General features: G+C 36.3%; 1 protein-coding gene and 1 non-coding gene across 3 annotated transcripts; both read left to right on the forward strand.

Moving 5' to 3' along the window:
* The first annotated feature begins 1,421 nt into the window (after positions 1-1,421).
* Positions 1,422-17,702, forward strand: LOC137936639 (origin of replication complex subunit 1B-like). Of its 2 annotated transcripts, none has more exons than XM_068781442.1 (16): positions 1,422-2,167; positions 2,343-2,478; positions 3,916-4,068; positions 4,359-4,514; positions 4,616-4,767; positions 4,849-4,948; positions 5,045-5,167; positions 5,247-5,411; positions 5,574-5,631; positions 5,748-5,926; positions 11,424-11,544; positions 12,490-12,560; positions 16,608-16,703; positions 16,807-16,883; positions 17,058-17,160; positions 17,273-17,702. In XM_068781442.1, exons 1-15 carry the CDS (start codon positions 1,428-1,430, stop codon positions 17,143-17,145), a joined length of 2,415 nt encoding a protein of 804 aa, XP_068637543.1. In that variant the 5' UTR covers positions 1,422-1,427; the 3' UTR covers positions 17,146-17,160; positions 17,273-17,702. The 2 variants fall into 2 exon arrangements, with proteins under 2 accessions (XP_068637543.1, XP_068637542.1); XM_068781441.1 differs by having other exon boundaries at positions 17,058-17,141.
* LOC137937927 (small nucleolar RNA snoR28) lies at positions 3,976-4,047 on the forward strand. Its single transcript, XR_011109712.1, has one exon. It is a non-coding gene; the product is annotated as a small nucleolar RNA snoR28 (small nucleolar RNA).
* Positions 17,703-17,734: the final 32 nt, after the last annotated feature.

Genomic DNA, 17,734 nt, shown 5'->3' on the forward strand with positions numbered 1-17,734 from the left:
AGAATTTTCAGCCAATATAGGTCTGAAATCCATATGAAAAAATTTCAATAATTATTTAACAATTGATGTTGTAATACTTCCAGCACAAGATAAATTTTCATAACGATTTTGAATTTGACATTTTTTTACTTAAAATTGATCGGATGAGTATAGAAATGCACGAGATTGATTATTTATTTTTATAAAAAAACACACTAACAAGTCAATTTATTTTTCCTTAAAATTTTCTTAAATTTTCATATAATTTCCTAGAAATGCACTAATAGGAATTTATCTTAAGGTTTATTAGAAATATGTATCCTAAGAAAAGCAATTGTAAGTTTTCCTAATATATAAATTTTCAACAAGGGGCACTAACGGGGCCTTAATATTTTTCCCTTACAATCTAATTTTTAGATTTTTTAGTTATCTTATAAAGGAATTCCCATATAAGGTGTATCTTGTTGATTTTTCAGGTTCATTGATCAATTCTACATTCGTCGTATTGTTACTATTATTGTTATATTCTCATTGATATGCAAGTGAGTCTTTTTTTTTTTTTTTTTGTGGTAGAACACTTCAATTCCTACAGCTTTATTTTTCACAAAAAACGGTTTTTCGACATAATAAGTGCATTAAACTATTTGTTATGTTTTTAATGATGCCTAATTATGATTTATAATAAAACCTTGTATTTAAAAACAAACAACTTGATAATTGATATTTATAACAATGGACACGACATCCATATGTATACGCCTTTCGTTGGCCCCCCTCATTTTGAATTAAAGTAAAAAATGTGAATATTTGAAATAATTTTGCTTCTTAATATAATAAATATTAACTTAATTAGATGCATTTTTTTTATTATTTTGGTTATGAAGGAAAATAAAACTGCTCTGTTGGAGTCGTTATTTTTGTTTATTATTTATTATTTATTACTATCGAAAATCATCACAATAATAGTTAATTCCAATTTGTCACTCCTCATGCGAAAAATTCGATGACAGCGCGACGGTATCGCCGGGAAGCGCGAGTGTCGTGCGCTACTGGAGTGATTTCCGTCTAATCAAATTGGCGAATTTGCGAATACTACAACAAGCGCTGAAGCACAGCGTGCGGATTGTGGAAGGCCCACGCCCAAGAAAATAGAGAAGCCGCTTTATAGCTCAAACTGAGCTCGTACCTCAATCTACGGTTAACTGATAAGTTTACAAACTGCAGCTTTGAACTAACGGTCTCGATCATGTCATTGGCTCATGAGCGGGTCCCATTAGACGGACAGAGATGTGTTAGTACACCATATTTACAGCTACGCCGACCCGAATTCAACGCGAGGAAGTCGGGACGGAAAATTTCCCGCCATCTCTCAACGCTACAAAAATGACCTATATTTCAGCGCCGATCTTCTCCCTCTTGTCGTTCCCCTGCAGCTTCTCTGACGGGCAATGGCCGAAACGCCTAAGAAATTTCGATCGTACACTCCATCGAAGTCGAAGCTATCTCCTACTTCGGTTCTTTCAGGTCCTCCGACGCCAGGAGCCTCCGTAACTCCTCGTCGGTCTTCTCGCTTGACTACCTCAGTATCCGATGCTCAAAACCGTAATGGATTCACTTCCAAAGAGAAGTGTTCTGATGATGGTTTTAAAATCCCCAATCCTACAAAAAGCAGGAAAAAATCGTTTCAACTATCCGATAAGCCATCAACCGAAGCTCCGATTGCTCCAGTATCTCCCAATCCTGTAGAGCCTAAAAAGAGAAAGAGGACGGCTGAGAAGAAGCTGATATCAAGTTCTTCTAAAAACGCGAGACCTAAAAAGCGCTTGTACTATAAGAAAGTGGTTTATGATGAAGGTGAATTTGAAATAGGCGACGATGTTTATGTGAAGAGGCGGGAAGATGCAAGTTCGGATGACGATGATCCGGAAGTGGAGGATTGTCGTATTTGTTTTAAGTCTGGGAAGTCAATCATGATTGAATGTGACAGTTGTTTGGGTGGATTTCATCTGAAATGTCTCAAGCCGCCTTTAAAGGATGTTCCCGAAGGCGATTGGATTTGTGGATTTTGCGAAGCTAGAAAGCGGGGCGAGGACGTTCAGCTTCCAGTACTTCCGAAAGGTAAAAAGATCCGTAGAACAGCTAGGGAGAAGCTTCGTTCTAGTGATTTATGGGCTGCACGGATCGAAAGGTAACGTTATGTTAAAAGTTGCGGTATTTATACTTGAACAATTGCTGTTTTCTTTCGATCATATCAGTTTCTGCTGACTGGGAATTTAGTGGCTAAAGTAAAGGTCCTAATGTTACTCTTACTGCGGTTGCTTGCTGTTGCTTATAAACGTTTCTGCTTAATGGAATTTTCGCAGTTTATGGAAGGAACCCGATGGAAGCTACTGGTTCAAGGGTCGCTGGTACATAATTCCTGAAGAGACTAGAGCAGGGAGGCAGACACATAATTTACGGAGGGAGCTTTACCGTACACGTGATTATGCTAATACTGAGGTAACTGGACATGGTAGAGTAGGTTATATCTATTTATGAGGATATCATCTTGATGTCAAGTCATTTGTTTTTCATCTTGATCTCTGGCCCAGTTTTGGGTAATACGAAAGTGGGCAGTATAATAGGTGGTTAAGCGTGAAAACAATGCACATAAAATAAATGGAAAGTGTTAGAGAACAGTTAGGAGTAGCACCTAATGAGGATAAAACAGGGAATCATTTTGAGATGTTGGATATGTTTGAGGGAGATCTACCAGTGTACCGCTTCAAAGGGTTTGTTAGTGTAAGTTAAGAACCACAATAGTGAAGAATGGATACAAATTGATGGAGGTCGTTCAGGAAAGACTTGAAAGAAAGATGAGAACTCTGGTAGTTTGATCTTGCTGTCAAATTGATGTGCTGGTGGGTTTAAAATTATCGTAAGAGTGACACATTAAATGAAGGGCATCGAGAAGCCTGAATGCCATTTTCAGTAAGCTTGATGTGAAACTTAGAGAAAATAATGTATTGATTAGAGCTAGCTCCCTAATTTGGGATTTTCACCGTCTCGAAGTATAGCATTTGGCCCATCATCTTTTCATTATTATACTAAGAAAATTTACTAGGCATATAACTGCTACTCAATGATGAATTATGCTGTAAAGTTTAATCAGCAGGGGCTTGAGCATGCTACTTGCCACCTCAAATAATGTCAGAGTGTGTCTTTTTGTGGCTGTTTTTGTGGTCAGTCAACAGGACGTGTTAAGAAAACTTTAGCTACTTTTTGCAGTTTCAGCTTCCCTTTGATGGCTTTGATGGCAAAATTTGAAAAGGACAATTATGTTTTAGATTTTTACTCGGATTAATGTGTGAGTATAAGTATTTGTCAGGACGACAGAGGTACTTTATCCTGCAGAACTTCCAAATCACTTGACTGTTTAGACATCTCTCTCCCTCATTTCAGATGTAATTTCTGCAGTGTGCTCTTGATAACTATAATGTCTTGACTTATTATCTATTAAATTTGGTTTCCTTCTGTTGAGAATATACAACTTGTGGATTGGGGCTTTGGTTCAATGGTTAAATAAGTGTGTTTCTTTTGTGAGGTTTTGGGTTTAGGTTTCACCAGGGGAAATGGGTGTTGTATACGTGTGTAACCAACGTTAACAAAAGAATGCACAATTTGCTTTTACCAAAGAGAAAGTGTTTATTTTTTTCTTATTGTTCACAGTTCCATGAATTATTATTATTATTATTATTATTATTATTATTGTGTTCTCTTAATTCTAGGTTTTTATGGAAGTTTGTCTTTTCTTTTTATTTCCTTGTTCTGCTGTTTAGTGTTTATGAGGTTTCTTTAACCCTTTCCTTGATGAAATTTCAAAAGCATGTGATGCATCCAGTGCGTTCCCAGCTTGCCACCATTTTCATCTTCACTATCATGCATTTGCTATTGCAGATGGAATCCATCATCAGGCATTGTCAGGTTCTAAATCCTAAAGAATACTCTAAAGCCAGTAATGAGGGTGATGATATATTTCTTTGCGAATATGAGTATGATGTCCATTGGCACAGTTTCAAGCGTGTCATGGAGGCAAATAACGAGGATGAGGTAGGTGGTAAGAAAACAAAAACTTCATATTAGGTCCCCTCTCTTCTGTGGCCCAATTTGGATTAATGTAATTCTTTGAAGACCACTAGTAGTTGTTTCTCCAAGTCCTTCCCTTAATGCAGCTTAGTATCTGGTCTAGGCATCTAGCCAAGTGCTACAGTTTCAGGATTACATCCTTCTTGCAGCTATCCAGATTAGAGTGCAGCTCTGTGTGTGTGCCCAAAAAAAAACTATGAGTTTATACATCCAATTTGTTTTAGTGTCTCTTACAAGCTATTGACTTGAGTCAGAATGGTGGAAATGCTGATAGCAACGAAGATTGGGATTTTTCCAAGGATCCTGGCTCTGATACCGAAGGAGATTCAGGGTGTGAGGAAGACGTTGCAAACGGTTTTCCAACCAGAAAATTCCCAGACCACAAATACAAGTGCCACGAAGTTGCAGCGGTAATGTTTTCTTTTATTTTTTGGGTTTAATTTTACATTGGTAGAGCTCACAGTATTTTGAGTAAACTAATAATGTTTCTAGATGATTTCTATTGATTCAGAACTCAAGGAAGGGGAGGATTTTTGGTCTTCAAAAGATTGGAATAAAAAAGATTCCGGAATATGTCAGATGCCACAATCAGAAAGATCTTGAAAAGGCAAAGGCAACACTTCTGTTAGCAACTTTACCAAAATCACTGCCTTGCAGAGATAAGTATGTCCATACTTCTTGGGTTTTTTGGGGTTCACACATTTAGTGAAAACTTATTTGAACAAAGATGTTCTTGTTTGGCAGAGAAATGGAGGAGATAACATCATTCATTAAAGGTGCACTATGTGAAGATCAATGCCTTGGGCGTTGCCTCTATATTCATGGAGTTCCTGGAACTGGCAAGGTGGGTTTCTCTTTCTAGTATGTGTCTTCTTTAACTGTTGACATTCTTCTCTTGCCATAAGTGACATCTTCTCTTGAACATTTTATTAAACTGCAGACAATGAGTGCACTTGCAGTGATGAGGTATCTACGATCTGAAATTGATGCAGGAAGCATAAGGCCCTTCTGTTTTGTGGAGATTAATGGCCTTAAATTGGCTTCTCCAGAAAACATATACAGGGTAAAACATTTAGTATACCCATCTATGCATCCTTGCTTTTGCGCTTGCAGTTCTTGATATAATCTGAGGGTATGTTCAGGTTCTCTATGAAGCTCTCACAGGACATAGAGTTGGGTGGAAGAAAGCACTTCACTTACTGAATAGGCGATTTTCAGAGGACAACAGAAAAGTTGGCAAAGAAGACAATCAGCCCTGTATTCTACTAATAGATGAGCTTGATCTTCTTGTAACCAGAAACCAGTCGGTATGCTATTTATAATCTAATAATTTCATACGGTCATTAAGGCAAGCTGTCATGCTGTAATTTTCTAAAGAGCGTGCTTGATCTGTCAGAGAATTGTTGCATTAGTATTTACAGTGCTTGCCATTTTGAAAAAAAAAATTTACAGCGTGCTCCTAATTTTAGGTTTTGTACAATATTATTGATTGGCCAACCAAACCTAACTCCAAATTGATTGTAATAGGTAATGTTTTACTTTTTGAACGATTCTGTATTTTTATGATATGTTTATCTGACAGTTGGCTACTCTAGTAGCAATTCAATAATGTGCCATTTTGTTGAACCAAATATATGCTGCAGGGATAGCCAATACGATGGATCTCCCAGAAAAACTGCTTCCTCGTATTTCAAGCCGAATGGGAATTCAAAGGCTCTGTTTTGGCCCCTATAATTATCAGCAACTGCAAGAGATCATCTGGAGTCGTCTTAGAGGCCTAGATGCATTTGAAAATCAAGCTGTTGAGTTTGCTTCAAGGAAGGTAGGTACAAAAGAGCAGCATCTTTGCAAAATGTTACCATATACATGGTTGGCATATATCCATATCTATGGAGCATTATAGTCACAGTTTCAATAATCCATAAATTAAGCCAAATATGTTGTCAGGAAATGTTAAAGCAGCGGCTTCAGCTAGCAAAACCCCTTGATAGAAGATAACAGAATATGTAGTTGATTAAGTTCTTTCGAATTGGTGATGGTGGAAATCTTTGTTGGCTTTATGTAATTCATGCCACATTGATAGAGAATTTAAGTATGTTTTGCGTTATCTTTGGATTATTTGCCATGGTTTGCATCACACTAGGCTGCATTAGACTGACCCTATGGACTAAACAGAAATGGACGGAATCCATTTCTTTTGTCTGTTTACTACCACAAGGTGGATCTATGTTCAAATTTATAGGGCATGTTTGACCTGCACAGTCCAGTCCGAAAGCCTGGTCTAAAATTGACAATTCTGTTACCTTTGCTAATAAAATACTATGCAGATGTAAGGTTAGAGATGTAATTTTTCTTCACTTTTTTGGGTGTTTATTGGCCTTATTACACATTTGAGAGCTGAAGGGCGTTTGTGCTATTTTAGTGTAATTCACTTAAGTGATTAAGAAAGCCCATTAGGGGTGAAGGGAGAGTTAACGAACCACTTCCTCTCTCTCGCAGTTCTCTCTCCCTTGGTCTCCCTTTCGGCTCCAAATTTCTTCTCTTTTCTTCTTCTTTATCACTCAATTTCACTTGGTATAGAGCACTATGGTCTGTAAGGGAGGGGTTCTGAGGTTATTCTTCTTGTTCTTCTCAGTTTATGGGATTAGGACAATGAATTTTACATTTGCCCTCTGTTGATTACTCTTAAAGGTCAGATTTTTCTTCTTTTTTTGTCCTAAGGTTACTGGCTTGTGTAATATTTGAACAGTATTTAAGTATGCTTGTGCACCTAGAGGATTAAATCTGTCACGGCAGTAAAGTCTGGACCATACCAGTGCCTATGCCATCATTACTGGTTTCAGGTTGTGCTTGTGCAAACCACCAGTCTAAAAAATTGTGTTTCTGGTTAAGTTTTACATGTCTATTTGTATCTATTGCTTGAATCGTGGTGCTATAAGTTTGTGTTGGGGTGCACTGGAAGTGCACTTGTGGGGTCCATAAGAGTTTGTGCAGGTTTTAAATTGGACTAATGTTAGTTTTGATTGAAGCAATTGGTGATCTATTGGATTGTTTATGTTTGTTGAATTGGGAGTTTTAGACAAGCATTCTTATCTGATTTAGGAGAATTGTTACCCCTTGTAAGGTGTTAGATGGGAAACTGGTTCGATCTGTTAAAATGTTTTTGATGGCTACAAGGAAGATGAAATATCTTCAGGACACTCCTCCTACCTTTATGAATGATAATTAGGAGGCAGATGATAGTTTGTTAATGATTTTTCTAGTGTACAGTACGGATGAAAGTATGAGCAATGGGTTATGAGTTACATTACTTCAAAGGATATGTGGGAAACCCTAGAGTTCATCTTTTCCCAAGAAAGTAACCTATCTTGAGTCAATCATTTTATATACTAAAGTATTTCAACATGATTCATGGTGACAAAACAATGATTGAAAATTTTACAAAGATCCGGAGTATCTTATAGGAGATTAGTACATTCCATCTTTTACTACATATGCTAATGAACTTAGAAAGGAGAAAGGGCAGATTTAACTTGCCCGTTTCTTGGATGGTTTGGCCCAGGAGTATGATGCTATACATGCTCAGATTCTTGGTAAAAATGATGTCCCTACACTAGAAAACGCATATAATTGGGTAGTTAGAGCAGAAGGTGCTGTGAAGAATGGCAAAGGTGCAAAGGATATGATGCAACTAGTCTTAATACCTCTTTTATCCCTCCTAAGTCCGAGTCTTTTAGAGGATGAGGGGGAGGTAGTAGGGTTAAGGGGTGTGGATGTGATACTGGTGGTAGAGGTCGCAATCGAGGAGATATAAAATGTGTTCATTTTGGAAGGTCCAATCGCTTTTCTAATAAGTGCTGCTGGGACAAGTTTGGGAAGCCCACATGAGCAAATTCTGGTGTTGCAATAGAAGGGACTGATGTATTGAGAGGAGTAGTAGGATATTCTAGCAGCACTTAAGATACTCTTTAGAAGATCCTTCAACAGTTAGGTTAGCTTACTTTGTCCTCTATTCCTGCAACTTCTGTGCGCTGTACTCCCACGGCCAATACCACTCTAGCAAGCTTAAGTATGTTTGCACTATACGTGTCTACTCCTTAGTGGCTGATTGATTCTGGAGCATCATCTCTTATGTTAGGTATGCCTTCTTTGTTTTCTATTTTGTCCCCGTCTAAGTCTTTTGCATTTGTCCCATATGGTCCTCTTTGTTGTTCATGGTGATGGAATTGTACCTGCTTCACCTTGTTTGTCATCTTCAGTATCGTATGTTGCCAAATTTCAAACAATTTGATGTTTGTCAGTAAGGTTACAAAATCTTTGTAATACTCAATAACATTTTCTCCTTCTCATTGTGTATTTAGGACTTTCAAACAAGGAGGATGATTGGTTCAGAGCATGAGAAAAGACTTCATTATTTTGATGTGACTCCTATGTAGAAATCTCTCGCCTTTGTTGCTATTACATCACCATATTTATGACATCTACATTTGGGGCATCCATCACCCATGAAGTTGTACCAATTTCTCCCTTATTTGCCTTCATATCTTTCATTTGATTGTTAACTGTATCAGCTTGGGAAGCCTCGTAGAAGTTCATTTGTCATTGCCAGAGTCAAAGTCTTTCCCATTTAGTTCATTTTGATGTGTGAGGCCTTTGTCAGGTCCATTGTTTTGTTGGTTTTTATGTATTTCTGAACTTCTATTGATGATTATAGTAGGGTTATATGGGTGTGTATCTTACGACAGAATACTGAAGTTTTTTATGTATTCTCCAAATTTTATAATGAAATAAAGACATAATTTGGTGCTTTTATTCAAGTATTTAGTTCTGATAATGGTCTTAAGTTTGCCAATCATAAATTTTCTTGTTTTTGTGATATGCATGAGATTTTTCACCTAACTTTGTGCATGTATACTTCCCAATGGAATGTGTTATTGAAATGAAGAATTGATATCTCCTTGAGGTAGCTTGTACAATATTGTTCTAGATGCATGTTTCTAAACTCTTTTGGGGAGATGTTGTTCCCACTTCTTGTTATTTTAGTTAAAACAAATTATTGTAATTTGTAAGTTGAAAAAGTAAGAAACAGATTTTTATGGCAAGGTCAAGTGTTGAGGCTGAATATCGAGCTATAACTCACACTGTTAGTGAACTCATGAAGGTGAAATTTGTGTTGAACGAGTTTGGTCTAGGAACAAACCAGCTATTGGTGTTAATATGTGATAATCAAACGACTATTTTCATTGCTAGTAACTCAGATTTTCACGAAAAGACTAAACATATAGAGGTTGATTGCCATTTCATTTGTGATGCAATAATGTGTGGGAAAGTAATCACTCCATATGTCAAGACAACAAATTAGGTTGTAAATGTGCTTACAAAGACTCTTGGGAAACATGAATTTATTCATTTTTGTACCAAGCTGGGGTTAGCTGATATGTATGCCCCAACTTGAAGTTCAAGGGTAGTTTTTCATATGGTATATGGTAGTGCTGGCAGTTTCCTATTAGAAGAGGTTAGAGATGTAATTTTTCTTCACATTTTTGGGTCTTTATTGGCAGTATTATACCTTAGAGAGCTAAGGGACTTTTTTGCCATTTTCTTCACTTTTTTGTGTCTTTATTGGCTGTATTACACGTTAGTGAGCTAAGGACATTTTTGCCATTTTTCTTCATTTTGGTCTTTATTGGCTGTATTACACGTTAGTGAGCTAAGGGGCATTTTTGCATTTTTCTTCACTTTTTTGGGTCTAAGGGACTTTTTTTGCTATTTTGTTGTAATTAACTTCAGTGATTAATAGTGCCAATTAGGGGTTGAGGCAGAGTTAACAAACTACTACTTCTCTCTTGAGTTCTCCCTCCTTTTTCTTCTCTTTTCTTCTTTTTTTCTCACACAATTTCACAACCATTATGCATGAATATGATATGTCATGCTTTCTTATTACTATTCTATGCATGTGATATTCCATAAAGAGTAGATGCAATGTCTAATTACAAGTTGCGTAAGTACATTAGGAATGCTGTCAGTGAATCTTCAACATCCAATCACAAGCCTATGTGAAGAAGATGTTTCTATCTGTTAGAAGGTAAACGTTTTGTATCATGTGGTTGCTGAACGAGTCAATTCAATGTGAAGGATGTTTTAAGTTTTAATGGGTAGAAATCCTACATCTATTGTGGATTTTGAAAGATCAAGGACTTACAAGTTGAGAATAAGCCTCCTAGCCTCTAGTGCTTATTTTGGATGGAACTGTCTCGATTTCCCATCGTTAGGTTAATAAACGTACATATGATTTGACCATTTCCTATCTCATACTTTTTAGGTAATCTATGACACCAGGAAACCTACTATATTGATAAAAAAGGGCTGTCTCGTAAAGCAGCCTGGTCAGAATGACCAGTGACACTGGGAAGGACTCGTATAGTTAATACCAGTGTAATTGGAATGAAGCAGAGACAACAATGACACTAGGATCTGAATTTGAATGAACCTGCTGTTGACCTGAACACACAGAGACCTGTCATGGGAGATCCAAGTTTGATCTTGATCCCAGGAACCCTGGTATAATGATCAAAAAGGGCCCTCGCATAAAGCTGCCTGGTCAGAGTGACCAATGTCACAGGGAAGGACTCATATAGTTGATACCAGAGTAATTGGAGCGGAAGCAGAGATAATGATGACACTAGGAATGGAATTTGAATGAACCTACTATGGACCTGAAAACACATAGATCTGTCATGGAAGATTCAAGTTTGATCTTGATCTTGATCTTGACATGGACATTTACTTCTATTGTTAGATCTCAAACTTTACCCTTGTAGATTCTATTATTGGGATTTTCCTCTTAAATCTGTACACCTAGAAAACACTTGTATTTGGGCTTAAGATGTACCACAACAACACAACCCAAAAAAAAGTAGAGCCATGCTCAGTTTTTAGAATGTCAGCTTGGGTAGAGTTTGATGCTTCAACCAATGTGAAAAATATGTACCCATCTGTATCATGCTTTATTTTATTGCACACATCCCTTCTTATGTAACATGTAACGGATTGAATTTTCTGATATAATGTGTTGTTTTTATTTTAATATCATCATTTAACCTGATTAAAAATGGCTCGATTTCTATGAAACTGGACAGCTTGGCTTAGGTTAGGTATGTGATAGAGGATACATGGATTACAGTTAAACCTCTACCTCCTCCCTGACCTGATTTTGATTCTTCTTTATTTTCGTTCACATCTGATTTGCATGGATGGAATTCTAGGGTAATCCTATCCGTACAACATTAACAGTTTCACCATGTCATCTGTCTGTCCAGGTTGCAGCTATCTCTGGAGATGCTCGAAGGGCACTTGAAATTTGTAGACGAGCTGCTGAAATAGCAGATTCTCGACTTAAGCAGTTATCATCACCCTCTACTCATGATAACATTATCCAAGGTAGTCCTATGTATATGACCAAATCCAAAAGAAAAGAAACATTATTGAAGATCTTACTGAAATTAGCAAAAATATCTGCACACTCTTTGATTGAATTTAACTTCTTTCTCAATTTTCAGCATCTCAGAATTATGTGTGTCAACTAAGTGTAACTTATCCATTTTCCCATTATAAGTTCTTTTGGACATACTAACAATTTTTCTTTGGTTTACATTATTCTTCAATGTGATACACTTATTGCTTGATTTAGAGGCTGGCAAAATTTCTCTTCTTTAGAAATTGCAACTTTCACTTCTACTAGAATTTTACTTGTTACTTTTTCTCTATTTCCCTTGATTTGTTTCTTTTTCCGTTTTTTTCCCATGTTTCTGAGTCCAAGCAGTAAGGTCCTCTAGGTTCTGTTTGGAACCCACACAAAAGAAAAGAAAAGAAAAGAAAAAGGGAGAGAAAGATATTTTCTGTTGTTTGGTAGCAGAGAATTATTGAGAGGAAAGAAACTAAAAGATCGTAATTAATAAATTCTCTCACAAAATGATGGAATTTGGGGAGAAAAAAAAATAGAAACTTGAGAGAAAATTTTAATCATCGAAATTTTAAAATATTACTAATTTTCTTTTCTTTTTTATTTTCCACGTGTATCCAAACAAGAGAAACTACATTTTTCTTCCATTTTCTCTCTCATATTCCATGAGCATCTGAACAAGAGAAAAGAAACGTCTTTTCTTTTCTCTTTCTTTTTCACTTTCTTCTCTCTTCATTTTCTTTTCTCTCCACTTTCTGTATTCCAAACACAGCCTTAAGAGTGAAGTTAGCATGTTTCTCTTCTTTCCTGCCTCTATTTTTTAATGGTTTATTTGTCAATGCAATTTAAGGGACTTGTCATAGTAATGTCACAGTCAGAAGCTTTGACTAGTCAGGAAATAACAGTTGTTTCTTTATATTCAGAAAACCCCCTTGTTAGCATGGCAGATGTTGAAGCAGCCATAAAAGAAATGTTTGAGGCACCTCATATTCAGGTAAATTGTGTTTCATAGCCGTAATCTTCCCTTTTAAAAAGCCTCCAACATAAAAAGAATGGCAAGATAAAATAAGAGTTTCTTTGATGATACTTTTTTATGTTGCTGAAAAATCAAATAACAGAGTTTGCTTCAGAAAATATACACAATATGTTGTAGTTTAAATAATCAAAGCACTTAGGTCTTTATTGTACAAGCATGCTTGTTCAAAATTTTGGAAAATTAATTCTTGAAATTAAAGGAGGATTTTGGCTATTTCTCATATGAAAACCTTGTTGAAATTTTAGGAGAGAAATTAAAATTCATTGCTTACTTGTAAATTGATGTCATTGGTGCTCTATTTATAATAAATGAATCACTGTAATAGTAAACTACGCATGTCTCACTTACACCTAAAATAGAATTTCTAATAAGAAACAAAGTGAACAACTAAAAGACCTCTTCTATTAGATTTCTTTTTGTGATACTTGTAAGATTTTTTTTTATGAATCACATAAGATTTCACATAATTTTTTTTAGCATAACACATGCAATTCTTCTTTGTAGGCTCCTCAACGCCTCTTTTTAAGTATTTCTATTTCTCCCCTTCAAATTGGGGACTAAAAGTACTCAAAGACCCAAAAAGTCTTAGTTTGAAAAAAATTCGTTCAAATGCAAATGCAAAGGCAAAAAAAAAAAAAAAAACTAATTTTAGGGCATTGAAAAAGAAACTGCTCACTATTTTAAGGGTAGCTAAAAAAAATACCACTTGGGTGAACAAAAAGACTTGATTCATCCTAGATGTTGGGTGCACTCCTCTAATTTACAAGTAGTGTCATTTCAAAAAAAAATTACAAGTAGTGAATCTATTATGCTTTGCTTCAAATTGATAAACTAAAGAATTACCAGAGGTTTAATAGCCTATGCTTCTAAAAACATGACTTATTCCTCAAGAGAGGAATTGACCAATTTGACACCAAGGAGGGGAGATGTGCAAAGAAACATGACTAACTCATGACTAAAGTGCCTAACAAAACCAACCATAAAGAGTAAACAAGGAAATTGTCCAAAGGCGACCATAAAAATTATCGTGCAATTTAAGCTAGGAAATAGACAAAAAATAAACTTGACAAAGGTAAACAATCCTTGCTAAGTCAAAATAAAAATAAAAATTGGGTGTGTTTTTTAATGGTGACAAGAATTTGGAATCGATTTCTTGGAGATAATGAAGTAGAAGATATGCAATTGAAATAGACAAGACAACATCAGAGAGGAGACCTCGGGCCAAACTACCTCATGCAATCTCCTCTTAAAGTCAAAATAATAATTTTATTAGGGCTTGTGACTTGCCATTCGAGCACACTAGACATGGCAAAGGTCTCTACAATCTTCTCAATCTCTTGGTTTTCATGGAAAAGTTTGTACAAATATCAATCCTCGTGCCTTTATTAATATGGAGGAGAGATAGGGAGACTGCAAACCAACAGATGAAAGCCAAAGCAATTGTTGTTTCAAACTTAGTACAATGATTCTAAGCACATTCTCCTAGATTGCTACCCATGGGAACTGTTATTCCAGCAAAAGCACCGGCAAAAGTAAGCGTGGAAGTAATCCCATCACCAATTGTGAACAAATTGACAATTTGAGAGCTCCTAAAATTGCTTCACTAGAAGGGCATAGATATCAACCATGGCTAATGTTAGGCTCCACAAACTTTGGGATATGGTTGTTGCGACAAGGTAGCAGAATGGTTTCTAGTATGAATAGTCATGTAAAGAGGGTGATGTGGGCACCAGCAAAGGGTTTCTAGGGACTGAACTTGGTGGGACAAGTCATGAGATTGGGCATCTTAACCCATCTTTGTTACCCTAAAATTAAATTTAAGATGTCCTACTGGAGGACCAGACTGCTCCATACTATAGTGTGACCTCTGTTGCCTTAAAATGACACCTGTATAGTCTTTGAAGTCGTCAACAAGTCGAGCTCAAGAGACGGCTAGACACAATTGCCCCCATAATGCCCCATAAGGATTTACCCAACTTTGGTAGGGAGAATATACTGAATGATTTTATTAAAGAATTGTGGCTCCAATATCCATCACCTCTAAGCTCCCTATAATGCAAAAATGGCTGCCACCCCAATCGGGCACCTTTAAGCTCAACTTTGATGGTAGTTTCTTCAGAAATCCAAGCAAGAGTTTTTTGTGATTCAGATGGCACCCCTCTTATCACTTACTCAGGCCTATTAGGGATTTTTGATTCCTCTGTTGAGCTTTATGCACTTCACCGCGGTCTCGTTATCTACCACGTTCACCTCAGCAGTCCCCTTCTTGTTGAAGGAGACTCAAAAGTGGTTATTGGATGCTGCTCCTTTTTGCCACACCTTGGCCCCATTGGGATTTTTTTATGAGATTATTGATATTATCTCTTTTTTTTTGTAGCTGGTCTCATATTCTTAGATTAACAAATTCCTTTGCCTGACTTGCTTGCTAAGTAGGGAACCTTCTTTCAATCTCTTGTTGTAAAGAGAGTGTTTTGTCTTTGAGGAAAAAAATTGCATCCTTTACCAAAAAAGTAAAAAAGAAAAATAAGAATAAAACTGAGGGGATGCTCCCATACGAGCTGTTGGAGAAATGCTTGCTCATTGACCAGCTTATTCGCTAGGCCATTTGAGGATCCAGTTACAAGACTCCATAATTGAAATACAAGCTGTATTCATAGTATTCATAATTTCATCAAACACTGGGTCATCTGTGTGGAGGATCAGAATTATTTCTGCACCATGTAATAACCAATGCAGAATCACCTTCAACAATGAGATGACCCGTTAGTATATCGTAAACATTCTAGCTACTGCATGATATGATTTAATTTCCTTGTGAGTAGTCTGTTACACCAAGTGGTCCCAAGTAGGTGAGCATAACTGACACCTTTGAGTTTTTGAAACTCCATTACACCCTGCTAGACCCAAATTTCTTGTTCACTCCTGTCAAAAATGAATTTAATGGTTAAGTTGGGGTGGAAACCACTAACTGACACATGTTTATCTTGGACAACCCCACTGTGTATCTTCTCTCTCTGTGAATTATTGCATCTGAGAAGTCCTTAAATTCAGCTGATATATTTTTTTTCATTGGGTTATATTAGTTGAACCTTATTGGGTTATTTTTGTGCCCATTAGGGTTCCCACTCATGTTTTAATTTTGACCATCATTTTCCAGCCATTATGATGTTTCAATTTGACCTCTCGGGCTTTAGTGTTCTATCTGTATAAAACTACTAGGATGTTGTACCAAATTATTTGACTAAATAAAATTCAAGAGAATTCAAATTCAAAAAAAAATTCAAAAAATTGTTTTTTGCATTGGGTCTAGTGGTCTCTTAGCAGTGATTTCAAATCATTGTGTGACATTTCATTTTTCTTTCTTTTTTTCCTCTATTTTTTTCCTCTTTCTCTTCTAATTACTATATGTGTTTCTTATCTTCCGAAATTTCATCTAAAAAATATTCTTTCTGAAATTACTGTAACAAGATTCTGTTGCTCTTATTTAGCAAGTTGCAGTAGCGCACACTGTAGCTGAAGTACTATTGTGCTAACCCTACAATTTTAGGTGTTTCCTTTTTCTTTTTCAAAATTTTGTACTTTCAGCATTCTCTTCTCTTACAATAATAGCCGTCTGTTCCTCTTCTGCAAACCTTTAATTTTTTTTGTTTGATGGCAGAAATCACATTAGGCCCAACCTAAGATTTTAAGTTTTTATCCTGTGTCTCAAAACCATGTTTTTAAGTCTATATCAGAATAGTGTATTGGAAAGGAATTAAAGAATCCCCAAGTCTTGAACATAAAGGTATTTTTATTCTCTTTGTCTGATCTTTAGTCTAATTTGTTCTTTCTAAGTCCTTTTCTTAAGTGGGTCCCTTGCTGGCTTACACCACATGGACAAAACATATCTCAATATGAAGCTTTTTCTCCTGTTCAAGGAGGAAACAATTACTTTCATCAACTGAGAGAAGACCAGAAATAGCATATTGTCTTTCCTTCTCACATAAAGATCAATGTCTTTTACAGGTAATGAAAAGTTGTTCAAAGCTGAGTAAAATTTTATTGGTGGCAATGGTACATGAACTCTATACTACTGGAATGGGTGAAGTCACCTTTGAAAGGGTATCTCTCAACTCTTACTTCTTTGAATAGAAAAACTTTCTATGTTAATGACAGCATCAAGTCCCTACAACACATTGCTGATTCCTAGTGGTTTCCATTTTAGTTGGCAATGACAGTGGCACGTCTCTGCAAGATCAATGGGCAAACCTGCCCTGAATGGGATACCATCCTAAAAGCTGGGTGAGTGAATATCAGTTGCTTCTATTATTTATGAGGCACTTGATGGTTCTGCTCTTCATTTTGTTGTTACCTTAATTATATGGGAGAAACTTGTTATTTGAATTCAAATTTTTAGAAAGAAGAAATGCACATTTTACTGCTATGAGTTCATTCAGTTCTTGTTTTTTTTGGCAGTTGCACCCTTGGCCAGTGCAGAATCCTTCTTTGTGAAGAAGGAGCAAAACACAGATTGCAGAAATTGCAGTTAAACTTTTCTAGGTAAGCTTCTGTGCATTAGGTACCCAATTGTTCATAATCTTCATACAGGAGGCAGTGCAAATTTCAAATAAAATAACAACCCTCCATTGGCAGCAATTTATTGATCAATGTGAATTGTCTTTTGGATGCAGTGATGATGTGACTTTTGCATTGAAGGATAGCCCTGAGCTCCCTTGGCTAGCCAAGTATCTGTAATTGGGCACTTCCAGAAACTAATGTTTTACTGCATTTCAGACGTCTTTATTCATTATTTATTTTTGAGGACAAATTAGTTTAGCATAAAAGTCACAACATTCAATGGAATTGGTGGGGCAAACTTGCATCCATTGTGATCCCAGCATTGGCAAGTAGAATTAGAGATTTCTGCTAATGTTAATGGGAAAGTAAATGTAGTGTCTGAACAGCAGGTTAACGGTTAAGGTCCTTTCAGATACTCTTTCCCAAATGAGTTTCGATTTTTGTAATAGCTTTATGTTATGAGGCTCAGCCAAGTAACTGAACTCATCTTTGACCTTTGTCTGTAAAATTTATTGTAACTTTACTGCTTGAACATTTTCTGTTCATTGCGTTTTTGTTTTATAATGAACCTGTTT

The sequence above is a fragment of the Aristolochia californica genome, unplaced genomic scaffold (genome assembly GCF_029961685.1).
Source record: "Aristolochia californica isolate CCGP_79_NKW_82.1479 unplaced genomic scaffold, dmAriCali1.0.hap1 SCAF_7, whole genome shotgun sequence".
In the NCBI taxonomy this organism is placed as follows: Eukaryota; Viridiplantae; Streptophyta; class Magnoliopsida; order Piperales; family Aristolochiaceae; genus Aristolochia; species Aristolochia californica.

Excerpts from the sequence above, each read along its gene's own strand:
- LOC137936639 (XM_068781441.1), top strand. The coding sequence starts at position 1,428 with ATGGCCGAAACGCCTAAGAAATTTCGATCGTACACTCCATCGAAGTCG. Across the intron at positions 2,168-2,342 it reads TGGGCTGCACGGATCGAAAG|TTTATGGAAGGAACCCGATG; the intron begins GTAACGTTATGT and ends GAATTTTCGCAG. Across the intron at positions 11,545-12,489 it reads TCATGATAACATTATCCAAG|AAAACCCCCTTGTTAGCATG; the intron begins GTAGTCCTATGT and ends CTTTATATTCAG.